General features: G+C 39.4%; 1 protein-coding gene across 2 annotated transcripts in view; it reads right to left on the bottom strand.

Moving 5' to 3' along the window:
* The window catches only part of GABRA3 (gamma-aminobutyric acid type A receptor subunit alpha3), a 173,721-nt gene that overhangs the window by 13,295 nt on the left and 142,831 nt on the right, over nt 1–17,595 (bottom strand). For both annotated transcript variants that reach the window (XM_049872781.1, XM_049872782.1), the window contains exons 7-8: nt 12,568–12,720; nt 3,132–3,343 (exon numbers count right to left, since the gene is read on the bottom strand). In XM_049872781.1, the coding sequence (XP_049728738.1) occupies nt 3,132–3,343; nt 12,568–12,720 (365 nt within the window). The remainder of the gene's footprint in view (nt 1–3,131; nt 3,344–12,567; nt 12,721–17,595) is intronic.

Raw genomic sequence — 17,595 nt, 5'->3', positions numbered from 1 at the left:
CCCAAGTGAAGAACAAAGACAGGAATTGGAGTGCTCATAAATAATGTAAAATAGTTGTAAAAGTCCTGTATATGAAATGAGCATGAATAAGAAACAATGATGTTAGTAAGATGAGCAAGATGAAGAAAAATAGTGATATGGCTAGTTGAGGTGAGTGTCAATGATGAAGCCGCTGACATGAGGTAAAGGAGTAGGTAAGGACCTGGAAGCAGCAGAAAGGAATGGAGAAGGATCTTTCCCTTGGAAGGGAAGCTAAAGAAGTAATTTCCTCGGGAAACAGCCAGGTGTTAAATAATGTTATAAAAAAAAATGGAGAGGGAGCATTTCAGTTTTCTCTTCCCTGTGACACACAGCACTTGGTCCTGTGCAGTACTCAGTATGTCTAAGTATATGTAACCTTACTGCTCTCCTTAGACTGTCACTCCTGAGTGCTGGGGCCATGTGGTGTTAAACTCTGCATCCCACAGATATCCCAGACAAGACTGCTGTTTGTTTTTTGTTTCAATCTATTCACCAGTTATAGAATATGTTGTCGGGGCATTTATGCCTATGGTAGAATAGGGTGGGAGGATCACTAGTTGTTGAGTAAAACCTAACGCTACATTGAATGTTTTCAGCTCACAGGGAAAATACCAAGAGTGACTCAATTTGTAGCTATATTTACAAGAATGCCCCATAGATTAAAAAGCCACCCATTGTAAGAAACTTTTTCAAGATGTGGACGGAAGTTGAGCATTTTCTCCAATATTAAGATAAAGTATTATTCTAGAGCAAGATGTTAGGGTTGTCTCATTTGAAAATAAGAGAAAAGAGCCTAAGAATGACTGTTTCCAAAATTTAGGTAAGAATTTATAAATATTTTAAAAGTAATTCTAAGAATAAGTACTTTCTTTTTTAAATGTAGAGATTTATTTTTTCATTTTGTTTTTATTACTTTTAATTTTTAACCCAAGTAATACATGCCCATAGTTTAAAAAGAAATAGAACTGAAAGGCTTGTAATAAAAACCTGGAAACCCTTACCCTGATGCACCTCATCCCTTTGTCCAGCTCCTCTTAGGTAATTATTTTTAATTCTCCTCACTGATACTCCTAATAGTCATTTCTAAATACTATGCTTCCACTGCTATCGATTTTGCACATTGCCAATTGTCTTTTCACTATAAAAAGACAGGAAGTGGAGGAGTCATTCGGTGAAGATTATAAATAATGATTTACGTCACTTACGCCACCCTTCCCCTATCCTCCAACCCAATTACAGCAATATTTTTAGTTCAGTCACCAATACCTCTAGCCTCCTGCTCCAACCTGGACCTCTCGAGGCTTGCTGCATAGCTGTCATTTTAGGAATTTCCTTCGATTCTTGCCTCTGTTAGATTCTCTCTTTTATGGATCCCATGTCTTTCTCTTTTACTCCCTCGTTATAATAGAACATATTCTCCAGTATCTTCCTAAAGCAGGATACATGGGAGGTGACATGTCTGAGTTCTTGCAGGTCTTAAAATGACTATTTTGCCTCTTCACTTAATTGATAGTTTGGCTAGACATAGGATTATAGATTAAAAATCATTTGTCCTTCAGATCCAAGAGGGCACTACCCTAAAACTTTGTCAATTCACCATTGTATACTCTATGAAATCTATCTTTCCCTCCATTTTGAAAAACCTTCCTGACCTTTTCTCTTCTCCATGATTCTTTGAAGAGTACTGGATTGGTTCTGGGATCCCATCTACCAGTTCTTTTTGACTTCATTGAATGGTCTTCGTCTAGATCTAGAGACCTGAACTCATTTAAAGCAGCTAGGGACACCAGTTTTGATTTCACTGTAATCATGTTTTAGTTGGTTTGTTGTTTTTTCTCTCTTTTTCCTTCCTATCCATCCATCAATCCAGCTGTTATGGATTGAATCATGCCAATCCCCCAAAAATGTGTGTATTAACTTGGTTAGGCCATGATTCCCAGTATTGTATGGTTGTCCTCCATTTTGTGGTTGTAATTTTATGTTGAGAGGATTAGGGTGGGATAGTAATACCACCCTTACTGAGGTCACCTCCTTGATCCAGTGTAAAGGGAGTTTCCCTGTAGTGTGGCCTGCACCACCTTTTATCTCTCAAGAGATAAAAGGGAAGCAAGCAGAGAGTTGGGGACCTAATATCACCAAGAAAGCAGCACTGGGAGCAGAGTGCATCCTTTGGACCCGGGGTCCCTGCACCTGAGAAGCTCCTCGACTAGGGGAAGATTGAGGACAAGGACCTTCCTCCAGAGCCGACAGAGAGAGAAAGCCGTCCCCTGGAGCCGATACCCTGAATTTGGGCTTGTAACCTACTAGACTGTGAGAGAATAAACTTCTCTTTGTTAAAGCCATCTACTTGTGGTATTTCTGTTACAGATGACTAAGACACCAACCAACATTTATTCAGTTTTTACTATGAGTCAGATGCTGTGTAAGGATGCTGGATAGTTAGAACGATGACGCAGACAAGACCCTGGCCTCGAGAAGTCCATAGTCCTAGTGAGAAGGCAGACAAATAACTATAATACAAATAAATGCTTTTAATATGAGAAGCACCCTCCTCCCAAGAAAAGTTAAATCTGTCTAAATGGTTCTGGAATGGCTCTACGGAGAAAGCAGCATTTCCACTAAGTCTTGAAGAATGAGCAGATGTTTATGAGGCACAGAAAAAAGAAAGGAGCATTTCAAGTAGAGAGTACAGAATGAGCAACGACCCATAAGGAATGATGATCACTTTGGTGTGATTGTAATGTGAATGTACTGGGAAGTAGGGACTAGAAGTGGCCCTAGATACTGTTCTCCTCTGTGCTGAAGATAGAATCCACTCTTCTGGGTGACTTGGTAAGTACCAATGTGTTCCCCTTAAGTCTCTCAGTATCAGACTTAGGTTTGATCCCCCACCACAAGACATCAACCCTCCATGATACCTGACCTCTTTCCTTTGCCCTCAGCCAACACTCCACATTGCCAAGAAGCACTCCAGTTGAGAATTGGATTGATGACCCCAGTGTACAGCACACAGCCCTGCCGAGTTCCTGCAGGCTGCAGGCTGCCCACTCCTGGTCCCAATACAGATCTCTCAGGGGGTGCTTCCCAGCCCCTCTCTTGCTGTATCTCACCTTTGTATCCAGGGCCTCTGGCACCTTCTTGCCTTCCCAAGCCCAACTCCGCTTGGTGAAGTAGTTGACGGTGGCAAATTCAATCAGTGCAGAAAATACAAAGGCATAACAGACGGCTATGAACCAATCCATGGCCGTCGCATATGCCACTTTAGGTAAGGAATTTCTGGCACTGATACTCAAGGTGGTCATGGTGAGTACAGTCGTAACACCTGCGGAGAGAGAAGATGAGAGCCAGTTGCCACTGGAAGACATTGAAGGCATATTTGATACAATTGCCAACTCCCTACTTGAAAGGAGGAGGTGTGCCCCACTCAAAATTTGAAGTAAAAAAAAAAAAAATAGAGAGCATCAAAGCTGAATAGGTCCACCTGGTAACCACCCCATCCCATTTAGCCCAGGCATAGGAATCTCCAGTAGAGGACTTCTAACAGGTGTCCTCTAGCTTCTGCTTAGCCATTTCCACAGCAAGTAGCTCATTCCATTGTAAGAGAGGTTGTCTTATTACTATTAGAAAAACCTACCCTATGAGCTGAAACTGTGTCCCTCTCACTCCCAGCCCACTGTCTCCCCAGCCCTTCAAAGGCCTGAAAAGCATGGCCATGGCTCCTCATGATTCTGCTTGTCTCCAGACTAAACATCGCCAGTTCCTTCTCTCATTCCTCCTCCTTCCCCATCCTAGTAGTTCTCTTCTGAACAGCCCAGAACTGGGCTCAAGACTCCAAACCTGGTCTGAACACAGATCAGTCTTCACTTTCCTAATTCTGGACGCACTTCTGATAATGCAACAAACTATTAGGGAAATTGGTTCTGTAGCCACCATCACATTCTCTTGAGCTTCAGGAACAACCAAAGCTGTTCCCATAGCTATTTTTTGTGAGTGTTTGCCAAACCAGAGCTTGCTTTTAGATCAATTCTTTTCTTGGTGGTGTTGTTAACCTAAATCCAAGATTTTCTTTATTCACTGCTGTAAAAAAAAAATTCCAATATTTCCATTATTTTAAATATACATATGAGCCACATACTGTTGTGGTTAACAATATGAGCCTTAGAGTCAGACTGAACTAGACTGAGGTCCAGGCAATTCCCAGTTACTAGCAATATGACTTTGAACGAGGTGATTTACCTCACTAAACCTCAGTTTTATCATATGTAAAATGGGTATGATAACACCAGACTCAGAGATTTGTCGGGAGATTCAATGAGATAAGGTTTATAAAGTCCCTAATACAATGCCTGGCATAGAGTAGCAACTCATAGAGTAAAAAGCTTCTATAATTAACACTACTATTGTTTTTACTGTTGTTATTATTAACAACAGTATTGTTATAATTAGAGAATTAATTATAGAAGTATAATTATAATCACGTTGTTATTATTAATATTATCATAATAGTTTTATGATTGTTAGCAATAGAATTCTAGTCTAGATGAGTATTAAACTAGAAGTAAGAAGTCCTAGGTTCTGCCATTTACTTGCTCTGTATCTTGGGCAATTTCCTTAATCTCTCTGTGCCTCCATACTCCCCCTTTGTGTAGGAATATTTTCTACTGTCTTTATTCCCCAGAATTTTGATGAAGCTGTACAGGTGCTATACTCAAAAGACATCCAGAACTAGGGAAGGAAAGGTGATCAGAAGCTCCTTCTGAGCACAGACATGCTGAAGAGGATGGGGAATGTGATCTTCCTGAGCCTGGGTCAAATAAGGCATGGAGTGAAGTCCTAATGGAAGTCCTAATGGGGGAGGGGGGAAGAGCTGCTACGTAGAAGAAAGAAGCAAGAAGATAAGGAACTGCCTTAATTAACTATACCTAGAGGGTCAGCCACGTGTGCTTCAGTCTCTGGGGTCTCCTTGAGCACCTTCCTTATAGATTTGCTATATAAATGAAGATCCAGGTCTGAAAAGACTCAGTCCAATTCCAACAAAAACCAAAAACCAAACCCATTGCCGTCGAGTCGATTTCGACTCGTAGCGACCCTATAGAGAGACCTTAAACGAGCACCTTTGCACAAATTAGGCAGGGAGTTATCAAGACTCACTAGCAAAAACACATTTTAAGCCATGACAGGAATGGGCCCAATAGTTACTGCCTATTTTTTTATTAACAAACTATCTGAATTTTGTAACCTGGTAAGCTCTTAGAATGGACCCAAGGCTCAGTAACCCTCCGAGCACACCAAGCAGGTGGTATCTCATGGGAGAGGCAAGTTACCTCATTTATGGTTAGCAGCAAATGGAGTTGCCCACTCTGGCATATTCACAGCCATGTGCCCATGCACAGATCGGGTTGGGGGGGTGGCGGGATTATGGTGCAACACAACTAACTGTTCCTGTGCCATAACCCAGGAAAGATTTTTAGATCTCTAGCCTCTGGGGCTTAATTAGAACTGTCATTTTCTGGAGAGCTCTTAGCTAGTTGGAACTGCTAAGATCCTCAATTAAGCATTTGGTACACTTCATGGGTAGACAAAGAAAGGCTCGGCATTTTTAATAGGAGATTCAGACCCGCCACCCATAGCTTCTCTTTCAAGATTCTTCTAGCAAGCCTTTCTTGAACTGCTGAGGTTTAACAGGCTGCCCCTTACCCCCTCACTTCCTTTCAGCACTTCTAAAACTTTAGTACACTTACCTGATAACATCTGTCTGTCCACCAAACCAGGAGTTACTTGAGAGCAGAGACCACAGGTAATTCCACTCTATGTCTCCAACCCTGAGCACAGTACCTGGCATAGAGTAGGCCCTCAGAGTGTGTGTGATGAGTGGAACTGATATTAATACTCAGGCCCAGACCACAGCCCTTTGCACTGACTCACATGTGCTCCCATCAGAGTGAAAAATGTACTTTTCTTATAGTAACTACATTGTCATTATTATCAATAACACAGTTCTTATCGTCTCTTCTTTTCTCCAATATTACCAACTGTCCTGTGCCTTACTCAAGATTAGAGCCTAGAGATGCAAAATTGAAACATTTCAGACCGCAGCATTCAAAATGAGTACCCACCCTCCCTTAGGAGACAGAATTAATCATGCTTCGTATACTTGTTGACCCCAGACACCACAGAGCAAGGCTTTGTGTTAATTAATTGTCAGTCAGGTTTAATCCTGTTTTATAAAGTGCATTACCAAATCCAACCCTAACTCCCATACCTTCTTTAACACCTTTCTCCCAAACCCTTCCAAATCACCAACTCTGCTGCTCGATGATCATCATTTCACCTATAATTCACAACCTCTTCTCTGAATGCACACTGCCCCCCTTTTGGTCTTAACTGAAATCTGACTTGGGTACACTGTTTCACTTCTCCAAAGGTGGTTGTACATTCGTCCATACCTCAAGAAGTGGGGTTCATATCTTCCTTACTCTCCACTACTCCCTAGGCCATTACACTGTCACAGTCCTGTCTCTGTATGGCTTTGAGATTTCTACCATCTAGTTATACCCTTCTCCAACCTTCCTGATAGGTATCTATAGACTATTCCCATCACCCTAAAGGTTCCTTTGTGCCCATTTCATCCCCATCTTGGCCCCAGGTAACCACTGATATGCTTTCTTTCACTATGGATGAGATTTTTCTTTCCTAGAGTTTCATATAAATACACCATACAGTTGGTACTCTTTCATCTGGCTTCCTTCATTCAGCGTATTTTTGAGGTTCATTTATGTTGTTGCATCTATCAATAATTCATTCCTTTTAATTGCAGAGTAGTATTTCATTGCACTGATATTTCATAATTTGTTTATCCATTCACCTGTTAATGAACAGTTGGATTGTTTCCAATGTTCAGTATTATAAATAAAGCTGCTGTGAAAATTTACATATATGGCTTCGTGTGAGCATATGCTCTCATTTCTCTTGATAAATATCTAGGAATGGATGCTTAACTTTACATGAGACTGCCAAATTGTTTTCCAAAGGGTCTATGCCATTTAATATCCCCAGCAGAAATGTACAAGAGTTTCAGTCTGCATGCTTTCTTGACATAAAAATCTAATATGAATTGATACTTTTACACTTTTCCCTGACAAATAGAAGCTCTTAGATCACTTTATTTCAATTTATCCTCATCTTATATAAATTACATCATGGACTAGTATTTTATTCTAAATATATTTTATACCCAATAGACCAATGTTATTATTTTAGACATTTAAGACTCATTTAGGGTTACCCACATATTTGTCATTTTTCTTCTTTTTTTATACGCCTTCAACTTTACGTCCAAAGTGATTGTACCATTTTACATCCCCACCATTGCTCCTCACTCCTCAAAAGGGATAATTTTCCTTTTGCTTGAAGAACACTGTTCAATATTTCCTTTAGTGAGGGTCTGATAACAAGGGACTTTATGTTTGTTTGTTTGTTTTAAATTTGTCTGAAAATGCCTTTATTATTTCTGTTGAAGTTAGCTATTAGTCTATTTGTTATGACTTTAAAGACAATGCATTTTTTTCAGGCTACTTTGAAGATTTTTCTCTTTGATTTTCATTTTCAGCAGTTTCAATATACCGTGTCTCTGTATGGCTTGCATTTCAGCCTACTTGGATTTGTAGGACTTCTTGTAACTGTAGCTTTATTTTCCCTATCAGGTTTAGACAATGCTCAGCCATTGCCTCTTCAAAAATTGGTCCTGTCACATTATCTCACTTCTTTCTTGGATTCCAATTACATGTATATTAGACCTACTCAATTAATCTTATGTCTTTTAAACCTCTCTCTTATGTATTTCACTTTTTTTTCTTTCTGTGCCTCATTGTAAATATTTTCTTCTGAACTATCTTTCAGTTCACAAATTCTCCCTTCAACTGTGTCTAAAACACTGAGTTTTTAATCTGTATTTTCCAGTTCTAGAATTTTCAATTATGTTCTCTCTCTCTGCATTTTTTCCGCTTTATCTGCTAGAGTTATCATGTTTCTTTTATCTAATTTAAACATATTCTTCATAGCTAGTTGAAAGTTTGTGTCTGATAACTCAAATATCTGGAGTCCAAGCATGTCTGTATTGTTTAATTGAGGTATAATTTATGTACAATAAAGTAAAAATATTTTAATTGTGCATTTCAGAGTTTGGACAAATGTATACAATTATATAACCACTACACCAATCAAGATATAGAACATTTGCATCACATTAGTAAGCTCCCTCATGCCCATATTCAGTCAGTATACCTCCCCAGAGGAAACCACTGCTTTGATATCTAACACCATAGCTTAGTTTTGCCTGTTTTAGAATCTAACATAAATAAAATATTATGTTCTGTTTTTGTGTCTGGGTTCTATTGCTTGACATGTTGTTGCTGTTATTAGGTACCATTGAGACCATTCTGATTCATAGTGACCCTATGTACAACAGAATGAAATACTGCCCAGTCCTGCATCATCCTCACAATCATTGCTGTGTTTGAGCCCATTGTTGCAGCCACTGTGTCAATCCATCTCATCAAGGGTCTTCCTCTTCTTCACTTTACCAGGCATGATGTCCTTTTCCAGGGACTGATCCCTCCTGATAACACATTCAAAGTATATGAGACGAAATCTGGCCATCCTTGCTTCTAAGGAACATTCTGACTATACTTCTTCCAGGACAGGTTTGTTCATTCTTCTGGCAGTCCATGGTATATTCAATATTCTTTGCCTACTCCATAATTCAAAGGCATCAATTCTTCCTCAGTCTTCCTTATTTCATTGTCCAGCTTTCACACGCACGTGAGGCAACCCATGGCTTGGGTCAGGCGCACCTTAGTCTCAAAGTGACATCTTTGCTTTTTAACACTTTAAAGAGGTCTTTTGCAGCAGATTTGCCCAATGCAATATGTCATTTGTTTTCCTGACTGCTGCTTCCATGGGTGCTGATTGTGGATCCAAGTAAAACAAAATCCTTAACAACTTCAATCTTTTCTCTGTTTATCATGATGTTGCTTATTGGTCCAGTTGTGAAGACTTTTGTTTTCTTTATGTTACTTGACATAGTTGTCGAGATCCAACCATATTATTATGTGAATCAATAGTTCATTTTTATTGCTAGTTGGTATTCCATTGCTGAAATATACCATAATGTATTCATCCATTCACTTATTGATGTATATTTTGATGTTTTCCAGTTTTTGGCTTTTATGTATAAAGCTGCTAAGAAACAGCCAAACTGTTTTTCCAAAGTGACTGTACCGTTTTACATCCTCACTATTGCTCCTCACACCTCACCAATATTCGCTATTATCAGTCTTTTTAACTTTAGCCACTCTAATGTTTGTAAAGTGATGTCTCTGTGAGGTTTTAACTTGCATTTCTCCAAGAAAATGTGATGTTAAAGATCATTTCACATGCTTATGGGCCCTGGTGGTGCAGTGGTTAAGTGTTTGGCTGCTAACCAAAAGGTCAGCAGTTCAAATTCACCAGCCACTCATTGGAAACCCTATGAGGCAGTTCTACTCTGTTCTCCTGTAGGTCACTGTGAGTCAGAATTGACTTGATGGCAACGAGTTATGGGCATTTGTATATATTCTTTATTGAAATGTCTGCTCAAGTGTTTTGCCCAATTTTTTTTAAAGTTGGGTTCTTTGTCTTTTTACTACTGAATTATAGGAGTTCTTCATGTTTTTCAATACAGGTCATTTGTCAGATATATACATATGTAGAATATTTTCTCCTAGTCTATAGCTTGCTTTTTTCTTGATGTTACCCTTTGACAAACAGAAGTTTTTAATTTTGATGAAGTTCAATTTATTAGATCTTTTTCTTTAGTGTTATTGTTTTTTGTGTGTGTGCACTAAGAAATTTCTGCCTACCAAAGGTTGCAAATATATTGCATTATAGTTTCTTCCTGGAACTTTATATTTTTAGCTTTTATGTTTAGGTCCATGATCAACCTGAAATTAATTCTCTGCAATTCCAGCTCTGTCATAAATCAAATTTCCTTATATGTGGGCCTACTTTTAGGCTCTCTATAGTGTTCCGTTCATTTATTTTTCTATTCTTTTGCCAATACCATATTGTCTTAACTACTATAGATTTTTAATTCTTGACATCTGTGGGAATCCACTTTGTTTTTCTTCTTTAGGAGTATCCTGGCTATTCTTGGCCCTTTGTTCTTACGTAAAAATTATGCAATCACTTGCATTAACATTTCAGCTTGGAGATTCTCACACCATGCAGTTAGTGTAAATATGAATTTTAAACTCACCTGAGCCCATGTTTGAATTTAAAACAAAACAAAACACTTAAAGAATTATATTTTTTACACAGAGCCCAGTCCAAAATAGATGTGTTTCTTTATTGTCTCCCTGCACTGATGAGTGTATTCTTCTAGTGCTCTCTTGCACTGAGGGTTTAGCTCTTCAATGGCATTGGATTTATAGGAAGGGTCATTGTATTAGTGTCCCATGGTTGATGTAACAAATTACCACCAACTTAGTGGCTGAAAACATAACAAATTCATTCTCTTATATTTCTGGAACTATAAGAAACTCATTCCAGAAGTCTGAAATGAGTTTCACTGTGCTTCTGAAGTCAAGGTGTTAGTCGGGCTGCACTCCTTCTAGAAGTTATTGAGGGGCTTTTCCCCTGCCTTTTCCAGCTTCTAGAGCTGCATGCCTCTCATTCCTTGGCTCATGACCCCTTTCTCCATCTTCAAAGCCAGCAGTGTAACATCTTTGAATCTCTCCTGCTTCCATCACACCACCTGCTCCTCTATAGTCAAATTTTCCTCTGCCTCCCTCTTATAAGGACACTTGTGATTGTATTTAGGGTCCATCTGAATAATCTTGGATAATCTGCCCATCTCAAAACTTTTAATTACATCTGCAAAGTCTCTTTTGCCATATAAGGTAACATTCACAGTTTCTGGAGATCAAGACATGAATATTTTGGGGAGCCATTATTCAGCCTACCACAGTCCTAGTTCCAACTCTTGACATGACTTAAGCTAATTCTTTCCTTGTGTAACCTTAAAATCTATAGTTTTGGTTACCAAGACCAGTTATCATCAACCCACCTTCCTACTACCATAGTATCAGTCCCTGTGATTAACACTCCATTTTTCAATTCCATTTGGGTCCCTAATATTTCCTTATGAGGTCAGATGTTACCTTAAAAGAATGTTTTCTGTTTTACCTAGCTTTTCTAGGATTTTGTAGAGGAAGATTTTTCAGAATATCTAGTTTGCCGTATTTCCAAAAGTGGACATCTTTAATCCACTCGATTATAGCTTTTGCTTCTTCCACTCCACTAGAACTTTTATTTTCAAGATTGCTAGCAACCAATCCTATCACCATACCCAGTTTCTGTCTGCATCTTACCTAAACTCACAGTAGAATATAAACCAGGTGATTATTCCCTGCCTCTTGAAACACTTTCCTCTCCTGACTTCCATGATATCACACCCTTCTGGTTTTCTTTCTACTTTACAGATCACTCTTTCTCTTTCTCCATCACCAGCCCCTCCTCTGCCTGACCTGAAATGCTGCTTCATTTTGAAACAGCATTGACTATATAACTACACAGTGCAGCTTCAGAGTATTGGTAGACATGCCTTCTGTGTGAGTACCCAGTGCATCTAAGTATATGCCTCACAACCATCATTGCTATGGGGGGCAGTTTAGTAGCTTGAAAGAGTTCATTAATACTTATCTCCTAAAAAATCTTACAGTGAGAGGAACAGGCAGAAAATGTTTTACATGCTTTAAGTCTCCAAGGGAAAAGTGCTAATAATATGCAAGTCCCTTCCTAGACATGAGCAAACTCATATTGAAGAAAAATTTTCTGATGTAGGGACTATTGAAAAACTCTCCCAACTTTGTGCAGCCTTAACCGAATATCAGATCATTCACACTCCCAAAAAGGCTGTAGAAGGAGCAGCAAATTCAGAAGCTCATACCAAAAATGGGTCATATATAACAGCCCCAAATCTACTTCTTGGTTGTCAGCTTAGTTCTGCACCCTTTACCTTCTTCAGCTCTGCCAACTAATCTCCCCACTTTTTCACTGAAGGCTCAGTCCCTCCTCAACTCCTGGGGCAAACCTGACTGAGATAGGAAACATTTCAGTAAGGTTTCTACTCCAACACTCTTCTTGTTCCCACTTCCTTATTAAGAATTCAGTTACTTGAAGCCCCAAGATCTGATGACTCATTTATGACTGCTGGGCTCAGGCAGGGACCTAAATCTACAGAAAATAGCTCCTATGGCATTTAGTTTTAAATTGCTGAATGATCTCTCACAGCTGGCAACTGAAACTGTGATGGCCAATAGAAACTGCTCACTGGCAACCCTCTTCAAGCAGCACACAGGGCCTCGCCCTACCTTAGTTATGCCTCTGGCAGGTGTTGCTCCCATTATCTCCAGGGATGGTTCTTCCTCCTTCCTTACCTCTATTCTGGCTGCCCCTCGTAAGGCTTTGCAAAGGTCCTTCCCCCATTTTCCATAACCCAACACTCACCAAAGACCGTGCGAGCAGGGACAGACTCCCTGTTGAGCCAGAAAGACACCTGTGACAGAATGACAGTCATGATACAGGGCAGGTAGGTCTGGATCACAAAGTAGCCAATTTTTCGCTTGAGATGGAAGTGAGTTGTCATGACGACATATTCTCCTGGAGAGAGAGAGTAAAATTAAGTATGATGTAGCCCAATAAACTATTGCTGGATTAAGTTTGGCTCCAATGCTGTTTACAAAGCTCCTCAACCTTATATTCAAGGCAAGACATGCCAGCACCTCCCAAGTCCACGTAACCACATATCTTTAATAATCATGAAGCAGTGAGGTTTTTGTGAAAATATATACTAACGGTGTACCCACACAGCTTGTCCAGAGCAACTCTGACACAAGTTCATTCAAATAAATTTATGTACTCATCTAGTTAATTATAAGAAATAACAATCTCTTCTATAGTACTTGCTATGTAATAGGCACTCATCTAGTAATTTATATTTTTAAAATATTTCATCTTCACAACAACTCTGTGAGGTCAGTACTATTGTTATCTTCATTTTGCAGGTCATGAAACTGAAGGAAAGAGAGACTGAATAACCTGCACAAAGTCACTCAGGTAGTAAGTAATGGAGTCTGAAATCAAGCTCAGATAGGTTGGCTACACAGCTTTTGCTTTTTCAGTAGACTTACATGGTTAGAACCAAAACTTCACATAGCAGAATGTGGACGGACCTACATCACCCCTCTCCCAAAATAAGAGTAAACACTCTCTGAGCTCTTACTACGTGCCAGACATTTTTATAAGTCTTTTTGGAGTATTAACTTTACATCCTCACAACAGTCCTATGAGGTAAAAAAAAAAAAAAATTTTAGGTAGGTACTAATTATTATTCAATGTTACTGCATCCAGTGGTCAATTCTCAGTCTTACTGAATGTGTTAGCATTTCACACAGCTTCGCTCTCCCTCCTCCTGGAATCACTCTCTTCACTGAGCTTCTTGGGCCCTAGGCTCTGTTGGTTTCCCTCCGACCTCACCAATCGCTCCTTCCCAGCCTCCTTTGCTGGTTTCATTCCATTTCATTCTCATTGGAGGGCCTTTGGGTTCAGTCCTTGTATCTTTTCTCTTTTCTGTCTTACTTCCTTGGTATTCTTACCTAGCCTGTGTCTTTAAATAATATTTTAAACTCTGATGACTCCCAAATGTGTATCTTCTGCCTGGACTCCTCACTCAACTATAAACACCAAAAACCCGTTGCTGTCGATCCTGACTCATAGCGACCCTATCGGACAGAGTAGACCTGCCCCATAAGGTTTCCAAGGAGCGCCTGGTATATTTGAACTCCTGACCTTTTGGTTAGCAGTCTTAGCTCTTAACCGCTATGCCTCCAGGGTTTTAGATTTGTATATTAACCATCACTTGGAGATCTAATAGGCATCTTGATGTAATATATTCAAATCTGAGCTTTTGCTCTCCCCATCCCCTCATTCCCCTCCAAACTGGTTCCTCCAACAGACTTCTTCATCTCAGCAAATGGTCCCACTCAAAAGCGCAGGCCCAAGTCTTCAAAAACCCTGAGTATTGTTGCTGACTTTCTCTTTCTCTCTCTCTCTCACACACACACACATACAAAATCAGTGAGCAAACTCTGCCAGTCTTTTCTTCAAAATATATGCACAATTTGACCACTTCTCACAACCTCCATTACCATGTTGGTCTCAGCCACCATCACCTCTCACCTACAGTACTGTAAGAGCTTTCTAACTGATCTTGCTTCTGTCTTTGCACCCTTCAATGCATTCCTAGCACAGCAGCCAGAGAGACCTATTAAGACATAAGTCAGATCCTGTCTCTCCTCTGCTCAAGACCCTCCAATGGTTTCCCATCTCTCAAAGAGTAAAAGCCCCAATCCCCAAAACAGTCCACAAAGACCCATGCTATCTGACTGCTCTATTACCTTTGTTGTCAGAGCTTCTTATTCATCACCTTTCCCCCTTCACCCACATTTGGTTTTGGCAGGCCTCCCAAATGAGGCAATTTCCCACTTTTTTGCCTACCCTTCCCACTCCTTTGTATCTAAGTCTAGGAAGCACCATCTGGTCATCCAAAGCTTAATATACAATCCATATTGTGTGTGTATTCACATCCTAGCTTGTTTATGTAAGCGTGAAAAACACATGTAGACTTATTTTTAATTTAGCAAAGGATCTTATACAAAACTATGGCATGCTTTCTTCATTACAACTTGGGAGTTTCTATCTCTTCTTTATCTCTGCTTCTTTTTCAACCTTTTTCTTTCTGTCTGTGTTCCTTCTCTATCTCTTTTCTGTGTGTGTCCAGGTCTACTCCTCTCTCCATTTCCTTGCCTTTACTCTCTCCTTCCACTGAAAAGGAATTGAAGATTTCTTTTTAATGAGAGCTGGGCTTTGATTAGCTTGGGCAGTTTACTCCCTTTCTTATCTTATGTCACATCCCTGAACTCCAGCCTATTGGTCCTATCTGTGATCATGTGAAATACTCAATATATAAAACATGATAAATATGCATTCATAAATTAGCTATATTCTGTGGATATGAGATGAAAAGCAACTGGATTTTTCAAAAGCTTAGCAAATTAACCATTTGTTTCAAATAAATGAATATATTTTCTTCAGTTCTCTCCTTTTCTGTTCTTTCCTTCTCTTTCTGTCCTGCTGTCTCTCTCCCAAAGAGGCAAAGGGAATTCATCTTAATGAGAACTGAAACCTCTTACCACATTGGGAAGATTTTCCCTATTCTGCTAGGCTGTTTGGGTCCAGTGTGAAATTGTCAAAGGGAGAGTGGAAAGCCAATTTTGCATATTCATAGATATTTGCAACCTAGGTAGTTTCTATGGATGTAAAATCACAAGTGGGCTTTTAGAAAGCATAGCAAATTAATTCATCGTGTCAATGAACTGAATCTATTTTCTTAAATACAACCCTGATATTTTGTATCTCTACACCCTCTTCTCTGCCAAAGTGAAAACTGCAGCTTTGATCAGATTGGAAGATTTTCCTAACTTCCCCTCCTATTTCCACCCCACTGCCCCAGCTTATTAAACTGATTAAGTACCATCTGTGTTGTGTGTGAAATATTCAAGGGTACAAGATAAAACATATAATGCATATTTATTTACAAATTAGTTATTATCTATGTATCAGAAATGTAGAGCAGCCAAAACCAAATTAATATTTTACATAACTGAATATATTTTCCTAAAGTGGATCATTGTGTTCCCTCCCTTATGCCTCTATTGCTGCTTCTCTCTGTGTCTCTTATGATGAAGGATGACCCTTTAAGTGGTTTGGAGAAATTTCCCCTGTCTTGGCTCTAGCTTATTAAGCTCCATCTGTGTTAGGTGTGAAATATTTGAGGATATGATGTAAAATGCATTTGCAACTTAGCTAGTTTCTAAGGTTGTGAAACACACAAGAGGATATTTTGAATAGCCTGGCAAATTAACCCATTATACTAAGTAAGTGGATATATTAAATCCATGTTTGATATGTTTTCCATCTATCTCTGTGTTCCCAGTACTATCTTGCCTTCTGTATTCTTTTTATCTCCAGCTCACTGTTTTCTCTTCTCTTTGTGTCCCTTTCACTCTCACTCTTATTTTCTGTTTTGTCTTTACCCACCTTTGCCACATATCCAGAGATAATATATAAATGCCAATATTAATGTTACAGTGTTATTCTATCAAGTGATCAGATTGAGGGAAGAGAGGGGAAAATAAGATCATGTGTGCAAACCCACATCCTAGAAAATTAATGAAATAATCTGCCAAATGGGAGACAAATGGAATCAGTGCTGAAAATAAGGAATGGTGTTAACTAACCACATATTTTAAGGAATTTGATTCATTTACTTAATACTTGTTTAAGCCCAGAGCAAATAACAGGAGTCCTCTGCTTGGAGCTACTTCATGCTGAGGACTGAGAACATTCAGAGAGAAAGCCAATCACACCAACAGAACAGCCACGGTCCTTTCTCGGGGCCAGCTTCCATTAATACATGAAGGAGCATATTCAGGACTCAGAAGTGAAAGCCTATAGTTCATAGTCACAATGAAAACATAAACATATATTCAAGGACAATAAGAACATCCATATGGTGCCTATCTCAAAGGTATAAAAGGTTGTACATCAAAAAGACTCCCTCCCACATCTGTCACCAAACCACCCGTTTTATTTCTCCACCCCTTATGTAATTACAATGAATGGTCTCTTACATTGTATCTTTCTAGAAATATTATATATATTTATATCTCTTTTTTTACTCTTCAGCCACTGCAACACTGTCCCGATCTGGTGCCGGAGAGAGGAGGCAGGCGATAATCAGCAGGGGATCCATATTTCACTCACCTTCAAAGTTTTTAGCATTGTTTAGAGCTAGGCAGGGAATCACCAGAAGTAAAACATAAGTGGTTAAAAAGGGAAATGTTACCTTTGAGAAGAAACCTTTCTGTGCTATTTGATTTCTCTCTTTCCCTCCCTCTCCCTGTCTCTTTTTTCCTAAATCAAAAGCAGAGGGAGAGATCCATGTTGTGATTATGAGTGTAGACTGGGAGCCAGGTTGCTGTCTGGTTTCAAAACCTTACCAGCTGTGTGAACCTGGGAAAATTATTTAATCTGTCTGAGGCTCAGTTTCCTTATCTGGAAATCTGTGGTCACAATAGTGTCTACTTCACTATGTTGTTCAAGGGTTAAATGAGTTCATACATGTCCTCAGGGTAGGGCTCGGTACATGCGCAAAAATGGATCTTTATTACTCCCATCCCCCTGCCCATGCATTACTTTGATCAACAATCACAAAACAAGCAAGACAATATCCTGTGCTGCTGCCAAGGGTGAAGGGAACTGGCTTGCTCATGCACTATAATGAGCGTGTGAATCGTTTAACCTTTCAGAACAGCGGTTTGTCAATATGCATTAACAAACTTAAAAAGGCCCCCACTCTCTGAAACAGCAATCTCAATATTCTGTCTCTATCCTAGGCAGATAATTACACTGGAA

The sequence above is a fragment of the Elephas maximus genome, chromosome X, assembly GCF_024166365.1.
Source record: "Elephas maximus indicus isolate mEleMax1 chromosome X, mEleMax1 primary haplotype, whole genome shotgun sequence".
NCBI classification, from domain to species: domain Eukaryota; kingdom Metazoa; phylum Chordata; class Mammalia; order Proboscidea; family Elephantidae; genus Elephas; species Elephas maximus.
The sequence above is the reverse complement of the archived record's forward strand: the minus strand, read 5'-3'. Positions and strand labels throughout refer to the sequence as shown.